The sequence below is a fragment of the Heterodontus francisci genome, unplaced genomic scaffold (assembly GCF_036365525.1).
Source record: "Heterodontus francisci isolate sHetFra1 unplaced genomic scaffold, sHetFra1.hap1 HAP1_SCAFFOLD_752, whole genome shotgun sequence".
NCBI classification, from domain to species: Eukaryota; Metazoa; Chordata; class Chondrichthyes; order Heterodontiformes; family Heterodontidae; genus Heterodontus; species Heterodontus francisci.
The window spans coordinates 384,110-406,867 of record NW_027141679.1 but is presented as its reverse complement, the minus strand read 5'-3'; the positions used below and the strand labels follow the sequence as shown (position 1 = coordinate 406,867).

At 48.5% G+C, this 22,758-nt stretch overlaps 1 protein-coding gene across 3 annotated transcripts; it reads right to left on the bottom strand.

Moving 5' to 3' along the window:
* Positions 1 to 44: 44 nt before the first annotated feature.
* On the bottom strand, positions 45 to 14,914 carry LOC137364381 (sesquipedalian-1-like). Of its 3 annotated transcripts, XM_068027631.1 has the most exons (3): positions 14,679 to 14,914; positions 6,251 to 6,346; positions 45 to 1,706 (listed from the first exon to the last, which is right to left on the bottom strand). In XM_068027631.1, exon 3 carries the CDS (start codon positions 1,672 to 1,674, stop codon positions 907 to 909), a length of 768 nt encoding a protein of 255 aa, XP_067883732.1. In that variant the 5' UTR covers positions 1,675 to 1,706; positions 6,251 to 6,346; positions 14,679 to 14,914; the 3' UTR covers positions 45 to 906. The 3 variants fall into 3 exon arrangements, with proteins under 3 accessions (XP_067883732.1, XP_067883730.1, XP_067883731.1); XM_068027629.1 differs by lacking the exon at positions 6,251 to 6,346 and having other exon boundaries at positions 45 to 1,709; positions 14,679 to 14,912; XM_068027630.1 differs by lacking the exon at positions 6,251 to 6,346 and having other exon boundaries at positions 14,679 to 14,912.
* Between the last annotated feature and the right edge of the window lie 7,844 nt (positions 14,915 to 22,758).

The window sequence follows — 22,758 nt, the reverse complement described above, 5'->3', positions numbered from 1 at the left end:
ACAAACTGATTTTAGCATTGCAGTTATTCCGAAACAAACAGATCGCAAAATCAGATATTTTAATCAGACAATCCCACATGGATTTCAGCAACATTCAAAATTTGTTATGCATATTAAACAAATAATCCCACATTAACTACTTGTGCCCTGAACATAAAAGATCCCCAAGCACCTCAGAGGAGAGTTAGCGAACACAATTTGACCCCGAGCCATACAAGGAAATATCAGGGATAGGCGACCGAGAGCTCGGTCAAAGAGGTCCTAAAGGAGGAGAGAGAGAGAGAGGCGGGGAGGTTCAGGGAGGGAATTCCAGGGCTCGGGGCCCCAGGCAATTGCGGAGCGACGGGAATTGGGAGGATACGCAAGAGGCCGGAATTGGAGGAGTGCAGAGATCTCGGAGGGTTGTAGGGGCTGGAGGAGGTTACAGAGATAGGGAGGGGGGAGCGAGGGGGACGGAGGGATTTGAAAACGAGGATGAGAATTTTAAAATCGAGGTGTTACCGGACCGGGAGGCGGTGTAGGTCAGCGAGCACTGGAGGAGGGGGGGGGGGTGACGGGTGAACGGGACTCGGTGTGAGTTTGGACACGGGGGGAGTGGGAGGTGGGGGCAGCGGGAGTTTTGGGATGACCTGATGTTTACGGAATCTCATCGCGGGGGTTAAATCTGACACCGAGGTTGGGAACAGTCTGGGTTCAGACTGAGACAGTCACCAGGGAGAGGGACGGAGTCAGTAACTGCGGAACGGAGTTTGTGACGGGCACTGGAGACAACGGCTTCGGCCTTCCCGATATTTAACTGGAGGGAAATGTCTCCTCTTGTCCAATTTGAAGAGGATTTCAAGTAGCAGAAATAGTAAAAACCAGTGGCATCAAAATATAAAAAGTCACCCTTTCCCTCCCCAGCAATCAGCTTAAGTCAATCAGCGGGCCGATCGCAGGCTCGGTCTGCAGATCCCCTGCCCACCTCTGTCGCCAGTCTCGTCGTGCTTGTTCCACTGCCACCCTGTAGCGCATATGGAGGGTCAGGAAGTCCTCAGGAGCTGGGACTGCCACTCCCTGGGCATCCCCAGGCTGGGCGGCCGGGCAGGCATGTTGTCTCTTGGGCCAGAGCTTGGGGGAGCGACGAATGCTTTTCCCGGGCGGAGAGGGGGTGGGTAGTGCCACCATGCTCTGGCACTTGGCGGCCCGCGGGTCGGTGGAGCCGGTGGGGGAGGGGGGCTCTGGGAAGACCCCCAGCACCGTGTTCCTCTGCGGGCGGGGTCCGGCGCCCGCCCGGTACAGCTCCTCGAACTGCCCCTCCAGGTCCCTCACCAGCATGCGGATGTAGCCCAGGCTGGCGTGGGTCAGGGCCCGGATCCAGCCCTCCTGCCCGGCCAGGTCCTCGGCCAGCAGCTTGTACAGGCGCATCCCGGGCGCCCGCTGGAAGACGAGGGCGAAGGCGAAGCCCTCGGCCGAGGACTCGCACACTTCCACGGAGCAGCCCTCCAGCAGGATGAGGCCCTGCGGCTCGCGGTCAGCCCGGCGCTCGAAGTAGAAGAGCAGGTTCCCCCGCAGCACGAACCAGCGGCGGTGGTAGGAGGGGTTCAGCTCCCCCTTCTTCCACAGGGGGCCCTCACGGTCCGGGGACGCGGGACCAAGGGCGTAGCTCATTGCCGCCCACTCGTTCAGCTTCATTGCCAGACTTTCGGCTTCGGGGCTGCCCAGACCTGCTGGAAATGGGACAGAGAGAGAGAGAGGGGGAAAGGGAGAGAGAGGGGAGAAGGGGGCGGGTTGGGTGGTGGGGGGGGGGGGGAAGGAGACAGAGAGAGAGAGAGCGAGAGTGTGCTGGTTAATGGCAATGGTTAAATGGGACTCTGAATACTGGTTTACCCCGCCCTCCCACCTCTCACCCCTCCATCGCTTCCTCCTGTCACTCCTGCCCTGAGAGAGGGTGATAGGGAGAGGGAGACGGAGACAGAGGCAGCGCGAGAGGTGGAGAGAGGGAGAACAGAGGAACAGTGACAGAGGGCAACACACAGGGACGGCAACATCCCACTCTCCGTAAACATCAGCTCATCCCAAAACTCCTCCAACCCGACAACCCTCCCTATCTCTGTAACCTCCTCCAACCCGACAACCCTCCCTATCTCTGTAACCTCCTCCAACCCGACAACCCTCCCTATCTCTGTAACCTCCTCCAGCCCCTACAACCCTCCCTATCTCTGTAACCTCCTCCAACCCGACAACCCTCCCTATCTCTGTAACCTCCTCCAACCCGACAACCCTCCCTATCTCTGTAACCTCCTCCGGCCCCGACAACCCTCCCTATCTCTGTAACCTCCTCCAGCCCCTACAACCCTCCCTATCTCTGTAACCTCCTCCAGCCTCTACAACCCTCCCTATCTCTGTAACCTCCTCCAGCCCCTACAACCCTCCCTATCTCTGTAACCTCCTCCAGTCCCGACAACCCTCTCTATCTCTGTAACCTCCTCCAGTCCCGACAACCCTCCCTATCTCTGTAACCTCCTCCAGCCCCTACAACCCTCCCTATCTCTGTAACCTCCTCCAGCCCCTACAACCCTCCCTATCTCTGTAACCTCCTCCGGCCCCGACAACCCTCCCTATCTCTGTAACCTCCTCCGGCCCCGACAACCCTCCCTATCTCTGTAACCTCCTCCGGCCCCGACAACCCTCCCTATCTCTGTAACCTCCTCCAACCCCGACAACCCTCCCTATCTCTGTAACCTCCTCCGGCCCCGACAACCCTCCCTATCTCTGGACCCTCCTCCGGCACCGACAACACTCCCTATCTCTGTAACCTCCTCCAGCCCCGTCAACCCTCCCTATCTCTGTAACCTCCTCCAATCCCTACAACCCTCCCTATCTCTGTAACCTCCTCCAGCCCCGTCAACCCTCCCTATCTCTGTAACCTCCTCCAGCCCCATCAACCCTCCCTATCTCTGTAACCTCCTCCAGCCCCGTCAACCTTCCCTATCTCTGTAACCTCCTCCAGCCCCGACAACCCTCCCTATCTCTGTAACCTCCTCCAGTTCCTACAACCCTCCCTATCTCTGTAACCTCTTCCAGCCCCTACACCCCTCCCTATCTCTGTAACCTCCTCCGGCCCCGACAACCCTACCTATCTCTGTAACCTCCTCCAAACGCTACAACACTCCCTATCTCTGTAACCTCCTCCAGCCCCGTCAACCCTCCCTATCTCTGTAACCTCCTCCAGTTCCTACAACCCTCCCTATATCTGTAACCTCTTCCAGCCCCTACACCCCTCCCTATCTCTGTAACCTCCACCAGCCCCTACAACCCTCCCTATCTCTGTAACCTCCTCCAGTCCCTACAACCCTCCCTATCTCTGTAACCTCCTCCAGTCCCTACAACCCTCCCTATCTCTGTAACCTCCTCCAGCCCCTACACCCCTCCCTATCTCTGTAACCTCCTCCAGCCCCGTCAACCCTCCCTATCTCTGTAACCTCCTCCAGCCCCTACGACCCTCCGAGATCGCTGCACTCCTCCAATTCCAGCCTCTTGACCATCCCCCGATTCCCATCTCTCCACCATTGGCGGCCGTGCCTTCAGCTGCCTGGGGGCCCCGAGCTCTGGAATTCCCTCCCTAAACCTCTCCGCCTCTCTCCTCCTTTCAGATGTCCCTTAAAACGGACCTCACTGACCGAGCTTTCGGTCGCCAGTCCCTGATATCTCTTCATGTGGCGCGGGATTGAATTTTATTCGTTAATTCTCCTGTGAAGCTCCTTCGGATGTTTTATATAAATATCAGCATGTTTTAACTGATGTGTTTGTGTCCTAATTTATTCCATGTCAGTGTTGAGTGATCTGTCCAGATTTCCTCTTCATGTTGGGGTGTGCCTGTGTGTGCGTCTGTGTGTGTGTCTGTGTGTCTATCTGAATGTGTGTGTCATATGTTTGCGTGCGTGTCCGTGTGTGCGTATGTTTGTCTGTGTCTGTCAGTGTGTGTGTCTCAGTGCGTGTGTATCTGTGCGTGTGTATCTGTGTGTGTGTGTATATCTGTGTGTGTGTGTGTATCTGTGTGTGTGTGTATATCTGTGTCTGTGCGTGTGTATATCTGTGTCTGTGCGTGTGTATATCTGTGTCTGTGCGTGTGTGTGTATGTGTGTATCTGTGTGTGTGTGTATATCTGTGTGTGTGTGTATATCTGTGTGTGTGTGTATATCTGTATGTGTGTGTGTGTGTATATCTGTGTGTGTGTGTGTGTATCTGTATGTGTGTGTGTATATCTGTGTGTGTGTATATCTGTGTGTGTGTATATCTGTGTGTGTGTATATCTGTGTGTGTGTGTGTATCTGTGTGTGTGTGTATCTGTGTCTGTGTGTGTGTATCTGTGTCTGTGTGTGTGTATCTGTGTCTGTGTGTGTGTATCTGTGTCTGTGTGTGTGTATCTGTGTCTGTGTGTGTGTATCTGTGTCTGTGCGTGTGTATATCTGTGTCTGTGCGTGTGTATATCTGTGTCTGTGCGTGTGTATATCTGTGTCTGTGCGTGTGTGTGTGTGTGTATGTGTGTATCTGTGTGTGTGTGTCTGTATATCTGTGTGTCCGTGTGTGTATCTGTACGTGTGTGTATATAACTGTGTGTGTGTGTGTGTGTGTATCTGTGTGTGTATATAACTGTGTGTGTGTGTATATCTGTATCTGTGTGTACCTGTGTGTGTGTGTCTGTATATTTGTGTGTCTGTGTGTGTATCTGTATGTGTGTGTATATAACTGTGTGTGTGTATATCTGCGTCTGTGCGTGTGTGTGTATTTATATAACTGTGTGTGTGTGTATCTCTGTGTGTGTGTGTGTATCTGTGTGTGTGTGTATATAACTGTGTGTATGTATATAACTGTGTGTGTGTGTATAACTGTGTGTGTGTGTATATAACTGTGTGTGTGTGTATATAACTGTGTGTGTGTATATCTGCGTCTGTGCGTGTGTGTGTGTGTATTTATATATCTGTGTGTGTGTGTATCTCTGTGTGTGTGTGTGTGTGTGTATCTGTGTGTGTGTGTATATAACTGTGTGTATCTGTGTGTGTGTATATAACTGTGTGTGTGTGTATATCTCTGTGTGTGTGTGTATAACTGTGTGTGTGTGTATATCTGTGTGTGTGTGTGTGTGTATCTGTGTGCGTGTATATAACTGTGTGTGTGTATAACTGTGTGTGTGTATAACTGTGTGTGTATATAACTGTGTGTGTGTATATCTGTGTCTGTCTGTGTGTGTGTGTATATAACTGTGTGTGTATAACTGTGTGTGTGTGTATTACTGTGTGTGTGTATATCTCTGTGTGTGTGTGTGTGTGTGTATAACTGTGTGTGTGTATATCTGTGTCTGTCTGTGTGTGTGTATATAACTGTGTGTGTGTGTGTGTGTGTATAACTGTGTGTGTGTGTATCTGTGTGTGTGTGTATATCTGTGTGTGTGTATATCTCTGTGTGTGTGTATATCTCTGTGTGTGTGTGTGTATATCTGTGTGTGTGTGTATAACTGTGTGTGTGTGTATAACTGTGTCTGTCTGTGTGTGTGTGTATATAACTGTGTGTGTGTGTGTGTGTATATCTCTGTGTGTGTGTGTGTATAACTGTGTGTGTGTATATCTGTCTGTCTGTGTGTGTGTGTATATAACTGTGTGTGTGTGTATCTGTGTGTGTGTGTATATCTGTGTGTGTGTGTGTGTATATAACTGTGTGTGTGTGTGTATATCTGTGTGTGTGTGTGTGTATATCTGTGTGTGTGTGTATATCTGTGTGTGTGTGTATATCTGTGTGCGTGTGTGTGTATATCTGTGTGCGTGTGTGTGTATATCTGTGTGCGTGTGTGTGTATATCTCTGTGTGTGTGTGTGTATATCTCTGTGTGTGTGCGTGTATATCTCTGTGTGTGTGCGTGTATATCTGTGTGTGTGTGTATAACTGTGTGTGTGTGTGTATATCTGTGTGTGTGTGTAAACCTGTACACAAGTGTGTTAACACTGATGACAGAATGGTTCATGGAGGCAGCTGAAAACCAAATTCTGAACAGAGAGCCAGGTTCGAACCGGCAGAACTAAAACAGTTTGAAATTAGACAAGCCGATATTATTGGGACACAGAGAGACATGAATGAATAAAAAAAAAAGACAGACAGGCAGAAAGAGAGAGAGAGAGAGAGATGGAGAGAGAGAGAGAGATGGAGGGAGAGGGACAGAGAGAGAGGGAGAGGGACAGAGAGGGAGAGAGAGAGTCTTGGAGACCTAGGTTTACCTGCCTTGGTCCTTTTGCTCTCCTGTTTATAAGCACACCTGACTTAACAGTCCTTTCCTTCTTTCCCTGTCACACCTGCTGGGGGAGTCCTGGTTCCTGACAAACAGTGCGATTGGTGGAACAGTGACACCAAGAAATCTGGACTAGAAAATATGTCTTTACCTATTACTGTCTCCGTCGGTCTGTCTCCCTTTTCCTCTCTGTCTCCTTCGCTCTGCATCCGTTCTGTCTTTTTCTCTCGCACTCTGTTTTCTCTCTCTCACTGTTTCTGTTTGTTTCTCACTCTCTCACTGTCTCTCTCTCTCCCTCTCTTTTCTCGTTTTTCTCTCTCACTGTTTCGGTTTGTTTCTCACTGTTTCACTCTCTCTGTTTCTCACTTTCTCTCACTGTTTCTCTCTCTCTCCCACTGTTTCTGTCCCCTCTGTGTCTCTTGTGTTGTTTACTCTCTCTTTCTGCGTTCCTGTTTTCTCTCTCTCCCCCTTTGTGTTTTTCTCTCTCACTGTTTGTTTTCTCCCTCATCATCTCTCTCTCTGTTTTCTCTCACCATCTCTCTCAATGTTTTCTCTCACCGTCTCTCTCTTTTTCTCTCTCTCTCTCACTGTCTCTCCCCCGTGTTACTGTTTCTTCTCTCACTCTCCCTCTGTGTTTCCTCTCTCTCTCTCTTTTCTCACCCCTTTCCCTCTGTCTCTCTCTGTCTATTCTCACCTCTCTCTCTCTGTCTCTGTCTATTCTCACCCCTCCCTCTCTGTCTCTCTGTCTATTCTCACCTCTCTCTCTGTCTATTCTCACCTCTCTCTCTCTCTTCAAACATCTGTTTCCCTCTGTCTTTTCTCACCTCTCTCTCTCTCTGTCTTTTCTCACCTCTCTCTGTCTATTCTCACCTCTCAACCCTGTCTCTCCCTCCCTGTCTATTCTCACCCCCTCTCTCTCTGTCTTTTCTCACCTCTTTCTCTCTGTCTTTTCTCGCCTCTTTCTCTCTGTCTTTTCTCGCCTCTTTCTCTCTGTCTTTTCTCACCTCTCTCTGTCTTTTCTCACCTCTTTCTCTCTGTCTTCTCACCTCTCTCTCTCTCTTCTCACCTCTTTCTCTCTCTCTCTCTCTGTCTCTTCTCACCTCTCTCTCTCTGTCTTTTCTCACCTCTCTCTCTCTGTCTTTTCTCACCTCTCTCTCTCTCTGTCTTTTCTCACCTCTCTCTCTCTCTCTGTCTTATCTCACCTCTCTCTCGCTCTGTCTTTTCTCACCCCCCCTCTCTCTCTCTGTCTCTGTCTTTTCTCACCTCTTTCTCTCTGTCTTTTCTTACCTCTTTCTCTCTGTCTTTTCTCACCTCTCTCTCTGTCTTTTCTCACCTCGCTCTCTTTCTCTCTGTCTTTTCTCACCTCTCTCTCTGTCTTTTCTCACCTCTCTCTCTCTCTCTCTGCCTTTTCTCACCTCTCTCTCTGCCTTTTCTCACCTCTCTCTCTGCCTTTTCTCACCTCTCTCTCTCTGCCTTTTCTCACCTCTCTCTCTCTGTCTTTTCTCACCTCTCTCTCTCTCTCTCTCTCTGTCTTTTCTCACCTCTCTCTCTCTCTGTCTTTTCTCACCTCTCTCTCTCTCTGTCTTTTCTCACCTCTCTCTCTCTCTGTCTTTTCTCACCTCTCTCTCTCTCTCTGTCTTTTCTCACCTCTCTCTCTCTCTCTGTCTTTTCTCACCTCTCTCTCTCTCTCTGTCTTTTCTCACCTCTCTCTCTCTCTCTGTCTTTTCTCACCTCTCTCTCTCTCTCTGTCTTTTCTCACCTCTCTCTCTCTCTGTCTTTTCTCACCTCTCTCTCTCTCTGTCTTTTCTCACCTCTCTCTCTCTCTGTCTTTTCTCACCTCTCTCTGTTTATTCTCACCTCTCAACCCTCTCTCTCCCTCCGTCTATTCTCACCTCTCTCTCTCTCTCTCTGTCAATTCTCACCTCTCAACCCTCTCTCTCCCTCCGTCTATTCTCACCCCCTCTCTCTCTCTCTGTCTATTCTCACCTCTCTCTCTGTCTATTCTCATCCCCCCCTCTCTCTCTCTGTCTATTCTCACCTCTCTCTCTGTCTATTCTCACCCCCCCTCTCTCTCTCTCTTCTCACCCCCCCCTCTCTCTCTCTCTCTGTCTATTCTCACCCCCCCTCTCTCTCTCTCTCTGTCTATTCTCACCTCTCTCTCTCTGTCTTTTCTCACCCCCTCTCTCTCTGTCTTTTCTCACCCCCTCTCTCTCTGTCTTTTCTCACCCCCTCTCTCTCTGTCTTTTCTCACCCCCTCTCTCTCTGTCTTTTCTCACCCCCTCTCTCTGTCTTTTCTCACCCCCTCTCTCTCTGTCTATTCTTACCCCCCCTCTCTCTCTCTGTCTGTCATTTCTCACCTCTCTCTGTCTATTCTCACCCCCCCTCTCTCTCTCTGTCTTTTCTCACCTCTCTCTCTCTCTGTCTTTTCTCACCTCTCTCTCTCTCTGTCTTTTCTCACCCCTCCCCTCTCTCTCTCTCTGTCTTTTCTCACCTCTTTCTCTCTGTCTTTTCTCACCTCTCTCTCTCTCTGTCTTTTCTCACCTCTCTCTCTCTCTGTCTTTTCTCACCTCTCTCTCTCTCTGTCTTTTCTCACCTCTCTCTCTCTCTGTCTTTTCTCACCTCTCTCTCTCTCTCTGTCTTTTCTCACCCCTCTCTCTCTCTCTCTCTCTCTCTCTGTCTCTGTCTTTTCTCACCTCTCTCTCTCTGTCTTTTCTCACCTCTCTCTCTCTGTCTTTTCTCACCTCTCTCTCTCTGTCTTTTCTCACCTCTCTCTCTGTCTGTCTTTTCTCACCTCTCTCTGTCTTTTCTCACCTCTTTCTCTGTCTTTTCTCACCTCTCTCTCTCTGCCTTTTCTCACCCCTCTCTCTCTTTTCTCACCTCTCTCTCTCTGTCTTTTCTCACCTCTCTCTCTCTGTCTTTTCTCACCTCTCTCTCTCTGTCTTTTCTCACCTCTCTCTCTCTGTCTTTTCTCACCTCTCAACCCTCTCTCTCCCTCCGTCTATTCTCACCTCTCTCTCTCTGTCTATTCTCACCTCTCTCTCTCTCTGTCTATTCTCACCTCTCTCTCTCTCTGTCTATTCTCACCTCTCTCTCTCTCTGTCTATTCTCACCTCTCTCTCTGTCTATTCTCACCCCCCTCTCTCTCTCTCTGTCTATTCTCACCTCTCTGTCTTTTCTCACCCCCTCTCTCTCTGTCTATTCTCACCTCTCTCTCTCTGTCTATTCTTACCCCCCCTCTCTCTCTCTGTCTGTCATTTCTCACCTCTCTCTGTCTATTCTCACCCCCCTCTCTCTCTCTCTCTCTGTCTTTTCTCACCTCTCTCTCTCTCTGTCTTTTCTCACCTCTCTCTCTCTCTGTCTTTTCTCACCTCTCTCTTCTGTCTTTTCTCACCCCCCCCTCTCTCTCTCTCTCGGTCTCTGTCTTTTCTCACCTCTTTCTCTCTGTCTTTTCTCACCTCTCTCTCTCTCTCTCTGTCTTTTCTCACCTCTCTCTCTCTGTCTTTTCTCACCTCTCTCTCTCTGTCTTTTCTCACCCCTCTCTCTCTCTGTCTGTCTTTTCTCACCTCTCTCTCTCTCTGTCTTTTCTCACCTCTCTCTCTGTGCCTTTTCTCACCCCTCTCTCTCTCTCTTTTCTCACCTCTCTCTCTCTTTTCTCACCTCTCTCTCTGTCTTTTCTCACCTCTCTCTCTCTCTGTCTTTTCTCACCTCTCTCTCTCTCTGTCTTTTCTCACCTCTCTCTCTCTGTCTTTTCTCACCTCTCTCTCTCTCTCTGTCTTTTCTCACCCCTCTCTCTCTCTCTCTCTCTCTCTCTGTCTCTGTCTTTTCTCACCTCTCTCTCTCTGTCTTTTCTCACCTCTCTCTCTCTGTCTTTTCTCACCTCTCTCTCTCTGTCTTTTCTCACCTCTCTCTCTGTCTGTCTTTTCTCACCTCTCTCTGTCTTTTCTCACCTCTTTCTCTGTCTTTTCTCACCTCTCTCTCTCTGCCTTTTCTCACCCCTCTCTCTCTTTTCTCACCTCTCTCTCTCTGTCTTTTCTCACCTCTCTCTCTCTGTCTTTTCTCACCTCTCTCTCTCTGTCTTTTCTCACCTCTCTCTCTCTCTGTCTGTCTTTTCTCACCTCTCTCTCTGTGCCTTTTCTCACCCTCTCTCTCTCTCTTTTCTCACCCCTCTCTCTCTCTCTTTTCTCACCTCTCTCTCTGTCTTTTCCCACCTCTCTCTCTGTCTTTTCTCACCTCTCTCTCTGTCTTTTCTCACCTCTCTCTCTGTCTTTTCTCACCTCTCTCTCTGTCTTTTCTCACCTCTCTCTCTGTCTTTTCTCACCTCTCTCTCTGTCTTTTCTCACCTCTCTCTCTGTCTTTTCTCACCTCTCTCTCTGTCTTTTCTCACCTCTCTCTCTGTCTTTTCTCACCTCTCTCTCTGTCTTTTCTCACCTCTCTCTCTGTCTTTTCTCACCTCTCTCTCTGTCTTTTCTCACCTCTCTCTCTGTCTTTTCTCACCTCTCTCTCTGTCTTTTCTCACCTCTCTCTCTGTCTTTTCTCACCTCTCTCTCTGTCTTTTCTCACCTCTCTCTCTGTCTTTTCTCACCTCTCTCTCTGTCTTTTCTCACCTCTCTCTCTGTCTTTTCTCACCTCTCTCTCTGTCTTTTCTCACCTCTCTCTCTGTCTTTTCTCACCTCTCTCTCTGTCTTTTCTCACCTCTCTCTCTGTCTTTTCTCACCTCTCTCTCTGTCTTTTCTCACCTCTCTCTCTTTCTATTCTCACCTCTCAACCCTCTCTCTCCCTCCATCTATTCTCACCTCTCTCTCTCTCTCTGTCTTTTCTCACCTCTCTCTCTCTGTCTTTTCTCACCTCTCTCTCTCTGTCTTTTCTCACCTCTCTCTCTCTGTCTTTTCTCACCTCTCAACCCTCTCTCTCTCTCTGTCTATTCTCACCTCTCTCTCTCTGTCTATTCTTACCTCCCCTCTCTCTCCCTGTCTATTCTTACCCCCCCCCTCTCTCCCTGTCTGTCATTTCTCACCTCTCTCTGTCTATTCTCACCTCTCTCTCTCTGTCTATTCTCACCCCCCTCTCTCTCTGTCTATTCTCACCCCTCTCTCTCTCTGTCTATTCTCACCCCTCTCTCTCTCTGTCTCTCTCTGTCTTTTCTCACCTCTCTCTCTCTCTGTCTTTTCTCACCTCTCTCTCTCTCTGTCTTTTCTCACCTCTCTCTCTCTCTGTCTTTTCTCACCCCCTCTCTCTCTCTGCCATTTCTCACCTCTCTCTCTGTCTTTTCTCACCTCTCTCTCTGTCTTTTCTCACCTCTCTCTCTCTCTCTGTCTGTCTTTTCTCACCTCTTTCTCTCTCTCTGTCTTTTCTCACCTCTTTCTGTCTTTTCTCACCTCTCTCTCTCTCTGCCTTTTCTCACCTCTCTCTCTCTCTGTCTTTTCTCACCTCTTTCTCTTTGTTTTTTCTCACCTCTCTCTCTGCCTTTTCTCACCTCTCTCTCTCTGCCTTTTCTCACCTCTCTCTCTCTGCCTTTTCTCACCTCTCTCTCTCTGCCTTTTCTCACCTCTCTCTCTCTGCCTTTTCTCACCTCTCTCTCTCTGCCTTTTCTCACCTCTTTCTCTCTCTCTCTGTCTTTACTCACCTCTCTCTCTCTCTCTCTGTCTTTACTCACCTCTCTCTCTCTGCCTTTTCTCACCTCTCTCTCTCTCTCTGTCTTTTCTCACCTCTTTCTCTTTTCTCACCTCTCTCTCTCTCTCTCTCTCTCTCTCTGTCTATTCTCACCTCTTTCTCTTTGTCTTTTCTCATCTCTCTCTCTCACTGTCTCTCTCTCTGTTTTCTCTCACCATCTCTCTCTCTTAATGTTTTCTCTCACCGTCTCTCTCTTTTTCTCTCACTGTCTCTCCCCCATGTTACTGTTTCTTCTCTCACTCTCCCTCTGTGTTTCCTCTCTCTCTCCCTTTTCTCACCCCTTTCTCTCTGTCTCTCTCTGTCTATTCTCCTCGCTCTCTCTCTGTGTATTCTCACCCCTCTCTCTCTCTCTCTCTCTATCTATTCTCACCCCCTCTCTCTCTCTCTCTATTCTCACGTCTCTCTCTGTCTATTCTCACCTCTCTCTCTCTCTCTATCTATTCTCACCCCCCTCTCTCTATCTATTCTCACCCCCCTCTCTCTCTCTATTCTCACCCCCCCCTCTCTCTCTCTCTCTGTCTATTCTCACCCCCCTCTCTCTCTCTCTGTCTATTTTCACCCCCCCATCTCTCTGTCTATTCTCACCCCTCTCTCTGTCTATTCACACCTCTGTCTCTCTCTCTCTCTCTGTCTATTCTCACCCCCTCTCTCTCTCTCTGTCTATTCTCACCCCCTCTCTCGCTCTCTGTCTATTCTCACCCCCTCTCTCTGTCTTTTCTCACCCCCTCTCTCTCTCTTTTCTCACCTCTCTCTCTCTTCTCACCTCTCTCTCTCTTCTCATCCCCTTCTCCCTCCCTGTCTGTCTTTTCTCACCTCTCACCCCTCTCTCTCCCTCCCTGTCTATTCTCACCTCTCTCTCTATTCTCACCCCCTCTCTCTCTCTCTCTGTCTATTCTCACCTCTCTCTCTCTGTCTATTCATACCGCCCCTCTCTCTCTCTCTATTCTCATCCTCTTCTCCCTCCGTCTGTCTATTCTCACCTCTCACCCGTCCCTCCCTCTCTCTCTCTATTCTCACCTCTCTCTCCCTCTCTCTATTCTCACCTCTCTCCCTCCCTCTCTCTATTCTCACCTCTCTCTCTCTCTCTCTCTCTTCTCACCTCTCTCTCTCTCCCTCCCTCTCTCTCTCTCTCTATTCTCACCTCTCTCTCTATTCTCACCTCTCTCTCTATTCTCACCTCCCTCTCTATTCTCACCTCCCTCTCTCTCTATTCTCACCTCTCTCTCTCTCTCCCTCTCTCTCTATTCTCACCTCTCTCTCTCTCTCCCTCTCTCTCTATTCTCACCTCTCTCTATTCTCACCTCTCTCTCTCTCTCTCTCTCTATTCTCACCTCTCTCTCTCTCCCTCCCTCTCTCTCTCTCTATTCTCACCTCTCTCTCTATTCTCACCTCTCTCTCTATTCTCACCTCTCTCTCTCTATTCTCACCTCTCTCTCTCTATTCTCACCTCTCTCTCCCTCTCTCTCTATTCTCACCTCTCTCTCTCTATTCTCACCTCTCTCTCCCTCTCTCTCTATTCTCACCTCTCTCTATTCTCACCTCTCTCTATTCTCACCTCTCTCTCTCTCTATTCTCACCTCTCTCTCTCTCTATTCTCACCTCTCTCTCTCTCTATTCTCACCTCTCTCCCTCTCTCTCTATTCTCACCTCTCTCTATTCTCACCTCTCTCTCTATTCTCACCTCTCTCTCTCTCCCTCCCTCTCTCTCCCTCCCTCTCTTTCTATTCTCACCTCTCTCTCTCCCTCCCTCTCTCTATTCTCACCTCTCTCTCTATTCTCACCTCTCTCTCTATTCTCACCTCTCTCTCTCTCCCTCCCTCTCTTTCTATTCTCACCTCTCTCTCTCCCTCCCTCTCTCTCTTCTCACCTCTCTCTCTCCCTCCCTCTCTCTATTCTCACCTCTCTCTCTATTCTCACCTCTCTCTCTATTCTCACCTCTCTCTCTATTCTCACCTCTCTCTCTATTCTCACCTCTCTCTCTATTCTCACCTCTCTCTCTATTCTCACCTCTCTCTCTATTCTCACCTCTCTCTCTCCCTCCCTCTCTCTATTCTCACCTCTCTCTCTCCCACCCTCTCTCTCTCTATTCTCACCTCTCTCTCTATTCTCACCTCTCTCTCTCTCCCTCCCTCTCTCTATTCTCACCTCTCTCTCTCTCCCTCCCTCTCTCTATTCTCACCTCTCTCTCTCTCCCTCCCTCTCTCTATTCTCACCTCTCTCTCCCTCTCTCTATTCTCACCTCTCTCTCTATTCTCACCTCTCTCTCTCCCTCCCTCTCTCTATTCTCACCTCTCTCTCTCCCACCCTCTCTCTCTCTATTCTCACCTCTCTCTCTATTCTCACCTCTCTCTCTCTCCCTCCCTCTATTCTCACCTCTCTCTCCCTCTCTCTATTCTCACCTCTCTCTCTATTCTCACCTCTCTCTCTCCCTCCCTCTCTCTATTCTCACCTCTCTCTCTCCCACCCTCTCTCTCTCTATTCTCACCTCTCTCTCCCTCTCTCTATTCTCACCTCTCTCTCTATTCTCACCTCTCTCTCTCCCTCCCTCTCTCTATTCTCACCTCTCTCTCTCCCACCCTCCCTCTCTCTATTCTCACCTCTCTCTCTATTCTCACCTCTCTCTCTCCCTCCCTCTCTCTATTCTCACCTCTCTCTCTCCCTCTCTCTCTCTATTCACACCTCTCTCTCTCCCTCCCTCTCTCTATTCTCACACCTCTCTCTCCCACCCTCTCTCTCTCGATTCTCACCTGTCTCTCCAGGTGCTGTCCCTGCAGTTTCAGGGTCTCCTGCGATCTCGGATGCCCACAGTTACTGCCTCAGTCTCCCCGGGAGCAGCACCGAGGGGCGGCTCCAGCTTTAACTCCGGCTCCAGCTTTAACTCCGGCTCCACTCTCGGTTCCGCGGCTGCGGCTCTGATGCGGAAGCTTTTTTTTCCGGTTGTGGGAACAAAGTTACAGGAGCGGCCGCCGGGTCCCAAAGCCCGCCTCAATTTACAACACATCTAACAGATACAGAGAAATAGATCCATGCAGAGAGAGGGCGAGGCAGTAATACACACCCAGAGTAATACAGAGTAACAATCCCCCACAGTAATACAGGGTAATATACATCCAGAGTAATACAGAGTACCAATCCCCCACAGTAATACAGGGTAATCCACACCCAGAGTAATACAGAGTAACAATCCCCCACAGTAATACAGGGTAATATACATCCAGAGTAATACAGAGTACCAATCCCCCACAGTAATACAGGGTAATCCACACCCAGAGTAATACAGAGTAACAATCCCCCACAGTAATACAGGGTAATATACACCCAGAGTAATACAGAGTAACCATCCCCCACAGTAATACAGGGTAATATACATCCAGAGTAATACAGAGTACCAATCCCCCACAGTAATACAGGGTAATCCACACCCAGAGTAATACAGAGTAACAACCCCCCACACTAATACAGGGGAATATACACCCAGAGTAATACAGAGTAACAATCCCCCACAGTAATACAGGGTAATATACACCCAGAGTAATACAGAGTAACAATCCCCCACAGTAATACAGGGTAATATACACCCAGAGTAATACAGAGTAACAATCCCCCACAGTAATACAGGGTAATATACACCCAGAGTAATACAGAGTAACAATCCCCCACAGTAATACAGGGTAATATACACCCAGAGTAATACAGAGTAACCATCCCCCACAGTAATACAGAGTAATACACACCCAGAGTAATACAGAGTAACAATCCCCCACAGTAATACAGGGTAATATACACCCAGAGTAATACGGAGTAACAATCCCCCACAGTAATAAAGGGTAATCCACACCCAGAGTAATACAGAGTAACCATCCCCCACAGTAATACAGAGTAATACACACCCGGAGTAATACAGAGTAACAATCCCCCACAGTAATACAGGGTAATATACACCCAGAGTAATACAGAGTAACCATCCCCCACAGTAATACAGGGTAATCCACACCCAGAGTAATACAGAGTAACAATCCCCCACAGTAATACAGGGTAATATACACCCAGTGCAATACAGAGTAACAATCCCCCACAGTAATACAGGGTAATATACACCCAGAGTAATACAGAGTAACAATCCCCCACAGTAATACAGAGTAATACACACCCAGAGTAATACAGAGTAACAATCCCCCACAGTAATACAGGGTAATATTCTTTTGGGCCTCCTTATCTCGAGAGACAATGGATACGCGCCTGGAGGTGGTCAGTGGTTTGTGAAGCAGCGCCTGGAGTGGCTATAAAGGCCAATTCTGGAGTGACAAGCTCTTCCACAGGTGCTGCAGAGAAATTTGTTTGTTGGGGCTGTTGCACAGTTGGCTCTCCCCTTGCGCCTCTGTCTTTTTTCCTGCCAACTACTAAGTCTCTTCGACTCGCCACAATTTAGCCCTGTCTTTATGGCTGCCCGCCAGCTCTGGCGAATGCTGGCAACTGACTCCCACGACTTGTGATCAATGTCACACGATTTCATGTCCCGTTTGCAGACGTCTTTATAACGGAGACATGGACGGCCGGTGGGTCTGATACCAGTGGCGAGCTCGCTGTACAATGTGTCTTTGGGGATCCTGCCATCTTCCATGCGGCTCACATGGCCAAGCCATCTCAAGCGCCGCTGACTCAGTAGTGTGTATAAGCTGGGGGTGTTGGCCGCCTCGAGGACTTCTGTGTTGGAGATATAGTCCTGCCACCTGATGCCAAGTATTCTCCGAAGGCAGCGAAGATGGAATGAATTGAGACGTCGCTCTTGGCTGGCATACGTTGTCCAGGCCTCGCTGCCGTAGAGCAAGGTACTGAGGACACAGGCCTGGTACACTCGGACTTTTGTGTTCCGTGTCAGTGCGCCATTTTCCCACACTCTCTTGGCCAGTCTGGACATAGCAGTGGAAGCCTTACCCATGCGCTTGTTGATTTCTGCATCTAGAGACAGGTTACTGGTGATAGTTGAGCCTAGGTAGGTGAACTCTTGAACCACTTCCATAGCGTGGTCGCCAATATTGATGGATGGAGCATTTCTGACATCCTGCCCCATGATGTTCGTTTTCTTGAGGCTGATGGTTAGGCCAAATTCATTGCAGGCAGACGCAAACCTGTCGATGAGACTCTGCAGGCATTCTTCAGTGTGAGATGTTAAAGCAGCATCGTCAGCAAAGAGGAGTTCTCTGATGAGGACTTTCCGTACTTTGGACTTCGCTCTTAGACGGGCAAGGTTGAACAACCTGCCCCCTGATCTTGTGTGGAGGAAAATTCCTTCTTCAGAGGATTTGAACGCATGTGAAAGCAGCAGGGAGAAGAAAATCCCAAAAAGAGTGGGTGCGAGAACACAGCCCTGTTTCACACCACTCAGGATAGGAAAGGGCTCTGATGAGGAGCCACCATGTTGAATTGTGCCTTTCATATTGTCATGGAATGAGGTGATGATACTTAGTAGCTTTGGTGGACATCCGATCTTTTCTAGTAGTCTGAAGAGACCACGTCTGCTGACGAGGTCAAAGGCTTTGGTGAGATCAATGAAAGCAATGTAGAGGGGCATCTGTTGTTCACGGCATTTCTCCTGTATCTGACGAAGGGAGAACAGCATGTCAATAGTCGATCTCTCTGCACGAAAGCCACACTGTGCCTCAGGGTAGACGCGCTCGGCCAGCTTCTGGAGCCTGTTCAGAGCGACTCGAGCAAAGACTTTCCCCACTATGCTGAGCAGGGAGATTCCACGGTAGTTGTTGCAGTCACCGCGGTCACCTTTGTTTTTATAGAGGGTGATGATGTTGGCATCGCGCATGTCCTGGGGTACTGCTCCCTCGTCCCAGCACAGGCATAGCAGTTCATGTAGTGCTGAGAGTATAGCAGGCTTGGCACTCTTGATTATTTCAGGGGTAATGCTGTCCTTCCCAGGGGCTTTTCCGCTGGCTAGGGAATCAATGGCATCACTGAGTTCCGATTTGGTTGGCTGTATGTCCAGCTCATCCATGACTGGTAGAGGCTGGGCTGCATTGAGGGCAGTCTCAGTGACAGCATTCTCCCTGGAGTACAGTTCTAGGTAGTGCTCAACCCAGCGGTCCATCTGTTTGCGTTGGTCAGTGATTATGTCCCCCGATTTAGATTTGAGGGGGGTGATCTTCTTGATGGTTGGCCCAAGAGCTCTCTTCATGCCATCATACATTCCTCTGATGTTTCCGGTGTCTGAGGCCAGCTGAATATGACTGCATCAGTGTTGCCAGTAGTCGTTTGCGCAACGCCTAGCTGTTCTTTGTGCAGTACTTCTGGCTGCTTTAAGTGCTGCGGATGTTAAATCGCTGGGGGCTTTCTTGTAGTTCAAAAGTGCAATGCGCTTAGCGGCTATGACAGGTTCCAGCTCTTCATTATGAGATTGAAACCAGTCTGCATTTCTCTTCGCACTTTTGCCGTAGGTGGTCAAAGCTGACTCATAGATGGCGTCTCTGATGTGGGCCCACTTGGTCTCAGCATCCCCTGTGGGAGTGTTTTGAAGGGCTGTTACAAGTGAATTTAGAAATTTTTGTAACAGCTGTGGGTGAGAAATTCTGCTCGTGTTGATGCGCGATATACACCCAGAGTAATACAGAGTAACAATCCCCCACAGTAATACAGGGTAATATACATCCAGAGTAATACAGAGTACCAATCCCCCACAGAAATACAGGGTAATCCACACCCAGAGTAATACAGAGTAACAACCCCCCACACTAATACAGGGTAATATACACCCAGAGTAATACAGAGTAACCATCCCCCACAGTAATACAGGGTAATATACACCCAGAGTAATACATTGTAACAATCCCCCACAGTAATACAGGGTAATATACACCCAGAGTAATACAGAGTAACAATCCCCCACAGTAATACAGGGTAATATACACCCAGAGTAATACAGAATAACCATCCCCCACAGTAATACAGAGTAATACACACCCAGAGTAATACAGAGTAACAATCCCCCACAGTAATACAGGGTAATATACACCCAGAGTAATACGGAGTAACAATCCCCCACAGTAATACAGGGTAATCCACACCCAGAGTAATACAGAGTAACCATCCCCCACAGTAATACAGAGTAATACACACCCAGAGTAATACAGAGTAACAATCCCCCACAGTAATACAGGGTAATATACACCCAGAGTAATACAGAGTAACCATCCCCCACAGTAATACAGGGTAATATACACCCAGAGTAATACAGAGTAACCATCCCCCACAGTAATACAGGGTAATCCACACCCAGAGTAATACAGAGTAACCATCCCCCACAGTAATACAGAGTAATACACACCCAGAGTAATACAGAGTAACAATCCCCCACAGTAATACAGGGTAATCCACACCCAGAGTAATACAGAGTAACCATCCCCCACAGTAATACAGAGTAATACACACCCAGAGTAACACAGAGTAACAATCCCCCACAGTAATACAGGGTAATATACACCCAGAGTAATACAGAGTAACCATCCCCCACAGTAATACAGGGTAATCCACACCCAGAGTAATACAGAGTACCAATCCCCCACCGTAATACACACCCAGAGTAATACAGAGTACCAATCCCCCACCGTAATACAGAGTAATACACACCCAGAGTAATACAGAGTAACAATCCCTCACAGTAATACAGAGTAATACACACCCAGAGTAATACAGAGTAACAATCCCCCACAGTAATACAGGGTAATACACACCCAGAGTAATACAGAGTACCAATCCCCCACCGTAATACAGAGTAATACACACCCAGAGTAATACAGAGTAACAATCCCCCACAGTAATACAGGGTAATACACACCCAGAGTAATACAGAGTACCAATCCCCCACAGTAATACAGGGTAATCCACACCCAGAGTAATACAGAGTAACAATCCTCCACAGTAATACAGGGTAATCCACACCCAGAGTAATACAGAGTAACCATCCCCCACAGTAATACAGGATAATACACACCCAGAGTAATGCAGAGTAACCATCCCCCACAGTAATACAGGATAATACACACCCAGAGTAATACAGAGTAACAATCCCCCACAGTAATACAGGATAATACACACCCAGAGTAATACAGAATAACAATCCCCCACAGTAATACAGGGTAATACACACCTAGAGTAATACAGAGTAACCAGCCCGCACAGTAATACAGGGAAATAGACACCCAGAGTCATACAGAGTAACAGTCCCCCACAGTAATACAGGGTAACACACACCCTGAATGATACAGAATTACCATCCCCCACAGTTATACAGGGTAACACACACCCAGAGTAATACAGAGTAACAGTTACCCACAGTAATACACACCCAGAGTAATAGAGTAACAATCTCCCACAGCAATACAGGGTAACACACACCCAGAGTAATACAGAGTAACAATCCCCCGCAGTAATACAGGGTAACACACAACCAGAGTAATACAGAGTAATACACACCCAGAGTAATACAGAGTAACCACAGTAATACAGAGTAATACACACCCAGAGTAATACAGAGTATCCATCCCCCGCAGTGATACAGGTTAATCCACACCCAGAGCAATACAGAGTAACAATCCCCCACCGTAATACAGGGTAATACACACCCAGAGTAATATAGAGTAACAATTCCCCACAGCAATACTGGGTAATACACACCCAGAGTAATACAGAGTAACAATCCCCCGCAGTGATACAGGTTAATCCACACCCAGAGTAATGCAGAGTAACAATCCCCCACCGTAATACAGGGTAATACACACCCAGAGTAATACAGAGTAATAATCTCCCACAGCAATACAGGGTAACACACACCCAGAGTAATACAGAGTAACAATCCCCCACAGTAATACAGGGTAATCTACACCCAGAGTAATGCAGAGTAACAATCCCCCACAGTAATACAGGGTAACACACACCCAGAGTAATACAGAGTAACAATCCCCCACAGTAATACAGGGTAATACACACCCAGAGTAATGCAGAGTAACAACCCCCCACCATGATTCAGGGTAATACACACCCAGAGTAATACAGAGTAACAATCCCCCACAGTGATACAGGGTAATACACACCCAGAGTAATCGAACATAGAACAGTACAGCAGAATACAGGCCCTTCGGCCCACGATGTTGTGCCGAACCTTTAACCTACTCTAAGATCAAACTAACTACCTACCCTTCATTCTACTATCATCCATGTACCTATCCAAGAGTCGCTTAAATGTCCCTAATGTATCTGCTTCTACTACCACCACTGACAGTGCATTCCACGAACCCACCACTCTCTGTGTAAAGAACCTACCTCTGACATCTCCCCTAAACCTTCCTCCAATCACCTTAAAATTATGCCCCCTGGTGATAGCCCTTTCCGCCCTGGGAAAAAGTCTCTGACTATCCACTCTATCTATGCCTCTCATCATCTTGTACCCCTCTATCAAGTCACCTCTCATCCTTCTTCGCTCCAATGAGAAAAGCCCTAGCTCCCTCAATCTTTCTTCGTAGGACATGTCCTCCAGTCCAGGCAGCATCCTGGTAAATCTCCTCTGCACCCTCTCTAAAGCTGCCACATCCTTCCTATAATGAGGCGACCAGAACTGAACACAATATTCCAAGTGTGGTCGAACCAGGGCCTTATAGAGCTGCAGCATAACCTCGCGGCTCTTAAACTCAATCCCCCTGTTAATGAAATCCAACAAACCATACGCCTTCTTAACAACCCTATCAACTTGGGTGGCAACTTTGAGCGATCTATGGACATGGACCCCAAGATCCCTCTGTTCCTCCACACTACCAAGAATCCTGTCTTTAAGCCTGTATTCCGCATTCAAATTCGACCTTCCAAAATGAATCACTTCACACTTTTCCAGGTTGAACTCCATCTGCCACTTCTCAGCCCAGCTCTGCATCCTGTCAATGTCCCGTTGCAACCTACAACAGCCTTCCACACTATCCACAACTCCAGCAACCTTCATGTCATCGGCAAACTTGCTAACGCAGCCTTCCACTTCCTCATCCAAGTCATTTATAAAAATCACAAAGAGCAGAGGTCCCAGAACAGATCCCTGTGGAACACCACTGGTCACCGAGCTCCATGCTGAATACTTTCCATCTACTACCACCCTCTGACTTCTATGGGCCAGCCAATTCTGTATCCAGACAGTCAACTTTCCCTGTATCCCATGCCTCCTTACTTTCTGAATGAGCCTACCATGGGGAACCTTATCAAACGCCTTGCTAAAATCCATATACACCACATCCACTGCTCTTCCTTCATCAATGTGTTTTGTCACATCCTCAAAGAATTCAATAAGGTTTGTGAGACATGACCTGCCCCTCACAAAGCCATGCTGACTGTCTCTAATCAAACCATGCTTTTCCAAATAATCGTAAATCCTGTCTCTCAGAATCCTCTCCAATAATTTGCCCACTTCCGACGTAAGACTGACTGGTCTATAATTCCCAGGGTTATCCCTATTCCCTTTCTAACAAGGGAATAACATTTGCCACCCTCCAATCATCCGGTCCTACTCCAGTGGACAGTGAAGATGCAAAGATCATCGCCAAAGGCACGGCAATCTCTTCCCTCGCTTCCCGTAATATCCTTGGGTATATCCCGTCTGGCCCCGGGGACTTATCTGTCCTCATATCATTCAAAATTTCCAGCACATCCTCCCTCTTAACCTCAACCTGTTCGAGCATATCAGCCTGTTCCACGCTGTGTCACAAACGACCAGGTTCCTCTCACTAGTGAATACTGAAGCAAAGTGTTCATTTAGGAACTCCCCTATCTCCTCCGACTCCA